Genomic DNA, 7,665 nt, shown 5'->3' on the forward strand with positions numbered 1-7,665 from the left:
CTTTGTTACTTTCCAAATATTTTGGTTAAACAAATATCTCTTACAAATGTATCTTCAAAATCTTTGCCTAGATGCATAACATTTGTTCTTCTCAACTGCTTAGGTAAATTCCTTCATTTCATTTTCTGCTAACCTCTAGATAATATAAATAGGATACCTGGTGAAGGATATGATCCACTATTGAAGAATAATGATTGTGTAAAGTGAGGGAAACTATGTTGACCTTGAAATACGGCAACCAATGGCAAGGTTTGAGGTGAGGGTCTAGAGCTTCTGCAAAGTGTATATATTTAGGGAGTCGTATTTGGAACAATACATGCTGGACAGTAGAGATATAGGAGAAGTTACATGCTATGTCTTCTCATTGGTAGTATCCATAAATCTGCATACATTTTTTAACATTCTGTTTTGTGTGGTTTTTTTCTTTAAATTTGGATGTCTCTACACCACTCCTGATTTGTAGGACTAAATAGATCTATTTATTCCAATGCAAATTATATAACATTTATTGCTTCCTTGATTTTTAAAAATACTTTAGTATTCTTAACTATGTATGTGCCTTCTTTTACACTGAGTTCTTTTTTGCTACTTTAAGTTGCTCACACAATCCTGTCTGTTGGAGTCATAGCTGCTAATTCCATATTATTTCTCTACACCCCTTGAAAATTTAGTGTATTACTGGTACCTTTCTGTGTTCTAGGAAACAAACGAATTGCAAACTGGACTTGTAAATGAGGATATATGTGTATGTGTGTGTGTGTGCGTGTGTATATATCTATATATATAGCAACAAATTAGCTACTGGCTTCATAAGATAGTAAGTTAGGAATTTCACAGTCATGTCTCCAAATTTCATGGCAGAGTTTAAAAAACAATATAAGACTGTGGTAAGGTACAAAGGCAAATGCAATTTGCATTGACTAATTTCCTAGGACTTATTTCCTTATGTAAAACCCCTCTTCTTTCTTTCCTGCTGCAAGACAGGATACAAAGCTTTCTAAAACATGCACTTATACTCAAAGGTGTCCACAAAGCAAAAAATCAGACCAAATGCTAAGAGCAAGTAACTTATACCTTACCACCTAGACATGGCACTGGCAAAGAATTCCCAAAAGTCACTTCAGCATTAGAACAGTAACTTTTTTCCTAAATTACTGAAAAAAACCAAAAACCAAAAACCAAAAAACAAAAAACTTCTGAAATAATATCTTTGATAAAAATATTATACTCTAGGATAATTTGAAATTATTTTTACGAAATAATTAAATTCATTAAGGCTATTCGATTCAATACAAGACTTTCCTTTTACATAAGACAATCTTAAATTACATCTCAAAAATAATTTCTTACTCTTTTCTTGATGATAAATGGTTCCTGGCTATATATTTTATAGGTATTAGAATAGTTTATAATTTGGAAATGTTCAATCTCATGGTTACAAAAAAGTCCTGCAAACAGAATATAATGGTGTGTCAATTCCAGATGCCCAAATAAAATACAAAATCAAGCAAAACCACACATCGCAGCATTATCATGAGTTTAAGCTATTTAGTATACAACATTAGTTTGTGAGTTCAGTTCTCCAAAACCCTTGCCTTTAAAGTAATAACTTTATTTCATCTTTATTAATGTCTTCATTACAATTAGCCTTCTATGCATAACAATACAGTTTAATTTAATGTTTGTGGAGTTCTGATTTTATTTTTTCCTTTGCTTTTAAGTGTGTTACACTTTGTGCGTGTGAATTTCTACCACATTGCAACAAGCAAGCTTTGGTTCAATTTTCTTGTCCTACACAAAGGAAGATTTTGAGTGCAGAATCTTAGCCACTAGGTCTTGCGTTGTCATTTTATTTTCCTCTCCTTGGGTGGATTTACTGGAAGGAAATGGATAAATGGGAAGGAAGAGAAGGGGAAGGGATGAGAGAGGGAAGCAGGGGAGAGTTCTCAGCTATGTTGAATCTTGATTCACAACTTTGCCTCCATTCATGGTTGGTGTTCCAGAACTTTTCCTTGAACGTCCTTGTTTTTCTCCAATTTCATGTAGTGATGGTTCTCTGTACATACACACTGAAAGGCAAAATAACAAAACTTACGATAGTGGACATAAATTTGCTTCAATAAGCTTTTCAAATTTGATTTTACAATATTCTTCACTCTCATCACAAGCTGTTCTTCCCATTATAAAAAAGTTTTAACTTGATAATACATTCAGTGGATACACATAATTCTCTTCCAGTTCTTTCAGTCATAACCTTTTAAATTTTTCTTGAACTATAGACATTTAAGTTGTTTCTGTTCTCTCATAGACAAGGCTTGAATCTTTACAGTTTCCTAACTGAGAAAACAGGATTTTCATCCAGAGTCAGAGGAGGCATGGGAAATATTCCACTTTTTGGTCCTTAGTCTGCAGTCTAATTTGGGCCGGCAAAAAGTCTTTATTTACGTGTTCCTAATCTTTACCCTACCATAGGAAATATGATGCTGTATCAAACTGAAATATGTATTGCCATTTCCAGGGCATCCTATGTAAAAAAATAAGGGAGGACAAAGAAAAGGAAAAAAAAAGCAGCAATTTCCCCGACTGCCCTAGATCTACCCAAAGTAACAAACACAGTCCGTGACTTTTTAGTTTTTCATCAATAGGGAATGTGATCATGCAAACATGAGACTTCAGTTCACATCTATATAAACAGTTCTTTTCTTCTCTATTGTTTTGTCTGGCTGTAAAGTTCAGTCATCTGTGAGCCATCACGGCTATTCCTAGATAACTGTTTAGGAAGAACAATGCTTTCAAATTATAGTTATTCCTACAAAACACATTAATTCAGCTTCATTATACTGTTGTGAAATAGACAAATGTGACTAGATAAGAGTGTATGATATGTCTCATGAAAATATCAGGAGTTAGTTTTATCCTCGGCTTAGGAACAAACAGATATCTCCACCTATTGAATCATCATTACAAAGGTTTAATAATTTGAATGTTACTTCCAACATCAAATAGCCTCCTCCCTTGAACTTTGAGTGGTTACCGATTTGGGAACCACGCTACCTGGATCCACACCCAGACTCAGCCATCTACTAGCCTTGTTAAGTTGGACACATTTTCATAAATGAAAAATAGCATGTTTATGAAGATTAAATGCCTTGCATATAGCAAGTACCAAAAAATGTTTATGAAACGTAAGGAGCTGATTTCTTTGTGAGCATTTTGAATAACAGATCTTCAGAGAATATAGAAATAAATTGTTTTGGCTGAAAGCATTCTAAATCCAAAACTAGACTAAAACAGAATTTAGAGTACAAGTGAGAGTCTCTCCTGAGACTGGTGAGGAGACAGATTTCTTCCAACGTATTCAATTATAGAACTTCTTAAATGTTACTGTACATGCGAATCACCTAGGAATATTGTTAAAATGCAGATTATGAATCAGAAGGATTGTAGTGAGCTTGAGAGTCTCCATTTTCAATAAGATCTCAGGTGATGTTGATGCTGATAAAACCCAGACTACACTCTGAATAGCAGAAAATATATGTATAAAATATGTGTGCTAAGGCTGTTACGCAAATTAGCCACATATATTTTAATGAGATTTTAAAGTATTTCAATTACTGCACTGATGGCTCTTCCAACATCCCCAAAGGACTAAATGCCTTTGGCTGAAGTAACAGAGTATACAGAGGAAACCAGCTCAGAGAGTAGATCATATAATTTTCAAATGATACAAGTAAGTCGTTCAAGTTTGTCTTTCTTCTTCTTTTTTTGTTTCAAAAAATAGAAGATCCTTATGGAAAATCTTGCCAGAATCTTGAAGTTCCCTAAGTCCAATGGCTCCTTACCTCTCTTTCTATTATAAAAAAAATCAAAAACTCCAAAATTAAAGTATAGTTTTTTATTTGTGCAAAATACAACCATTTACATATAACTGCTCAATGGAGAGGGGACATTAAGAAGCAACGAAGTGATTCAGCTGGAACGCTATTCATATGATACCATAAAATAGGTCTTCCCAACTCTGTCACCTAATCAGCTCTGAAAACTCAAACATCTGCAGGCCGCACCACAGATTGCTATATCAGAATCTCAAAGAATTTACAAAAATCTCCTTTCTAAAAAATAATATATTTTGACCTGTAAATTCTTAAGCTTCATTTGGGGATACTTGAGGAATACATTTTCTAATTTTCATTAAAGTGTGTATTTTTTTTTTTCTTTTTTTTCTTTTTTTTTTTTTTGAGACAGTCTCGCTCTGTCACCCAGGCTGGAGTGCAGTGGTTGGATCTCGGCTCACCGCAAGCTCCACCTCCCGGCTTTACGCCATTCTCCTGCCTCAGCCTCCCGAGTTCACGCCATTCTCCTGCCTCAGCCTCCCGAGTAGCTGGGACTACAGGCGCCCGCCACCTCACCCGGCTAGTTTTTAGTATTTTTTGTATTTTTTAGTAGAGACAGGGTTTCCCCGTGTTAGCCAGGATGGTCTCGATCTGCTGACCTCGTGATCTGCCCGTCTCGGCCTCCCAAAGTGCTGGGATTACAGACATTAGCCACCGCGCCTGGCCATTTTTATCATTTTTTGAGCTGAGTTTCTTAGAGTTGCAATTTCCTTTTTAGTTTTCTTATGCCACAGATTCAACCCAAAACATTCACTTGTATCTTTTTTTTTCTATTTCTCACCTGCACATAAAATACTTCATTTGTGTCAGCACACAATGTTACTATTATAATTACTGCTGCAGATAACTTTTCCAGTAATTTAACCCTCTGGCCATCCTTATATTGAGAGGTATTGCAAATTGACATCTGAAAATAGACAGTGTTTCAAAAAGACCCAAACTCACCAGTGCCGCCGCAAGATGTAAAATTTGCTCTTTTTCTCACACAACTCAATTTCTAATTTCCCAATCTTTGCACTAAATGGAGTAATAAAATTAAGGGTTTTGAAAACCTAGTTCGTGTCCCAGTTAGAAAATGACAAGTAAAGGGTAGGTTTTCCAGTTCACTAATGAAAACTGCCCTCCTTCTCAATAAACCAAATAGGTATTTGAATTTCTATACTTCTGTTAGCCAAAATAAAAAGACGTTCAGAGAATACAAACTGAAGTTATTCTAGAAATTGCATGCAAATACAAGTACAGAGAGCAAAACCTTGGTCAAAGCAATAGATTAAATGTAATTTCTTGAGCATTAATTTTCATTGTTATTTACAGGACCTAGGATTCAGTAATACATCTGATTTAAGAAGCTGACAAATAAAGAAGAATAAGTCTCAATCAAATTTCTGAATTACAATGTAATTAAAAGACCATAATCCAATTAGAAAGCCAAGAAAGAATAAAGTACCTCCCTTCAGTAATATAACTGCCTTACTACCATCCATAGTTGCATTACACTTAATGACTGCTATTCTGAATGTACATGGTAAATAATGAAACAAAACTGAGGAAGAAAACAAGGCGTAAGTGTTCTCTAAAGTGGATTACATGTGCAAAACGCAAACGAAAATCACCATGATGTCTATAGCAGCCTCAATGATAAGTCCTTGAATAAATCTGTCATTTCAGAGTATTCCAAGCAATTTTAAATTGATTAACTAAATTTTACAATTATAATAACCCAGTGAATATAGTAGGTGAGAAATTATCACCCCCATTTTTTAAATATAAAAGAAATTGGCCGGGCGCGGTGGCTCAAGCCTGTCATCCCAGCACTTTGGGAGGCCGAGATGGACGGATCACGAGGTCAGGAGATCGAGACCATCCTGGCTAACACAGTGAAACCCTGTCTCTACTAAAAAATACAAAAAACTAGCTGGACAAGGTGGCAGGCGCCTATAGTCCCAGCTACTCGGGAGGCTGAGGCAGGAGAATGGCATGAACCCGGGAGGTGGAGTTTGCAGTGAGCTGAGATCCGGCCACAGCACTCCAGCCTGGGCGGCAGAGCGAGACTCCGTCTCAAATAAAATAAAATAAAATAAAATTAAAAAAAAATAAAAGAAATTAAGCCACTTCCATAAAGTTGGATAGTGAGTAGTGGCAGGGCCAGGATGAATGTGTAGAGTTTCAAGGTCCTAGTTAAGAGTTTTGAATAAAATCAGAAATACCATAATTTATTCAATAAACAATGTAAAATGACTGACATATCAGTGTTTGAATTCTTATGTCTGTATGTTAATCAAGATTTAAGTTGGCCTTAACTTCACTAAATATTCCTAAAGTCATTCAGAAATGGTAATAAAAGAAAATGTACGGCTGTTATAAAAAAATCAAAAAAGAAAGCAACAAGAGTTGGTGAGTATGTGGAGAAATTGAAACCCTTAAGCATTTCTACTTCAGTGTAAATTGGTGCAGCCACTGTGGAAAATGAAATGGTGATTCCTCAAAAAATTAAATATGGATGTATCATATGATCCATCAATTCCACCTGCAGGTATACATTCAAAATAAATGAAAGCAGGGACCCCAGCATCTATCTGTACATCCATGTCCGTAGGATTATTCACTCTAGCCAAAAGATGGAAGCACCAAAGTGTCCATTGACAAATGAATGGGTAAATATAATAAGGCCTATCATATAATGAAATAGTATTCAGCCTTAAAAACAAAATTCTGACAAATACCACAACATGAACGAACCTTGAAGAAATTGTGCTAGGTGAAATAAGCCAGTTACCAGGGGCCAAATATTGCGTGATTCCACTTCTGTGAGATACCTAGAGTAGTCAAGTTCACAGAGGCAGAAAATAGAACAGTATTTGCCAGGGGCTGGGGGAGAATGGGGATTTCATGTTTAATGAGCACAGAGTTTCAGCTGGGGAAGATGAAAAAGTTCTGGAGTTGGATGATGGTGATGCTTGCACAACAATGTGAATGTACTTAACGGCAATGAAATATATACTTAAAAATGATTAAAATGGTAAATTTTGTATGATCATATTTTACCACAAATAAAAAGCAAACACACAAACAACTTGTCCTAAATTGTCCTGAGTATAAGGTATAAGAAGTGACTATTAAAGCCAGAGGTGTTCTATTTGCATAGGAAGAACCAGCAATTCCCCCAAAATCAAAAACCTTAGTTTTAGAACTGTATTAAGGAAGAGAGAGTTGAGATATAACTGAGGAGATACAGGGTGAGGAAAAGGATAGAGGAATCTGATGAAAATATTCTAGGACTGTGCTGCCTAGTATAGCATCCATTTAGCCATATGTGGCCACTAAGCACATACAATGTAGCTAGTCCTAATTCAGATGTGCTGTAAGTGCAAAAATAAACACCACCGGACTGGGTAAAACAGGGAGGTGATGACGAATAAGAAGGATAAGGCTAGTTGGTGTCAGACCTTGCTGAATTCCAGGCCAGAAAATTTAAACCATGACCATCATATATATCAGCCTCAACATGATGGTCAATGAAGAGTTAATATACTTAGTTAATTAAGTGATACGATAGTAAATGAAGATTTAATGTCCATCAGACATGAGTGTATAAATAAAAATCTATTAATTCCTTTATGTAGAAAAATGTCTACGTTTACATGATATGGATACAACTAGTCAGTATAGTCAAGAAAAATCATTCAAACTGATGAATCTCATTGAATGAATTCTGTAAGGAATGGCTGGCAGCATTTGAATTTTTTTTTTTTTTTTTTTTTTTTTTTTTTTT

General features: G+C 35.3%; 1 protein-coding gene across 4 annotated transcripts in view; it reads right to left on the reverse strand.

Moving 5' to 3' along the window:
- Positions 1-424: 424 nt before the first annotated feature.
- FGF12 (fibroblast growth factor 12) overlaps positions 425-7,665 on the reverse strand; it is a 603,053-nt gene continuing 595,812 nt past the window's right edge. For 3 of the 4 annotated variants that reach the window (XM_017873445.1, XM_017873442.1, XM_017873444.1), the window contains one exon: positions 425-2,069. In XM_017873445.1, the coding sequence (XP_017728934.1) occupies positions 1,951-2,069 (119 nt within the window). In that variant the 3' untranslated portion in view covers positions 425-1,950. The remainder of the gene's footprint in view (positions 2,070-7,665) is intronic. The other variant, XM_017873443.1, reaches the window with a different exon arrangement.

This window comes from Rhinopithecus bieti, unplaced genomic scaffold (assembly GCF_001698545.2).
Source record: "Rhinopithecus bieti isolate Rb0 unplaced genomic scaffold, ASM169854v2 scaffold_5626, whole genome shotgun sequence".
Classification (NCBI taxonomy): Eukaryota; Metazoa; Chordata; class Mammalia; order Primates; family Cercopithecidae; genus Rhinopithecus; species Rhinopithecus bieti.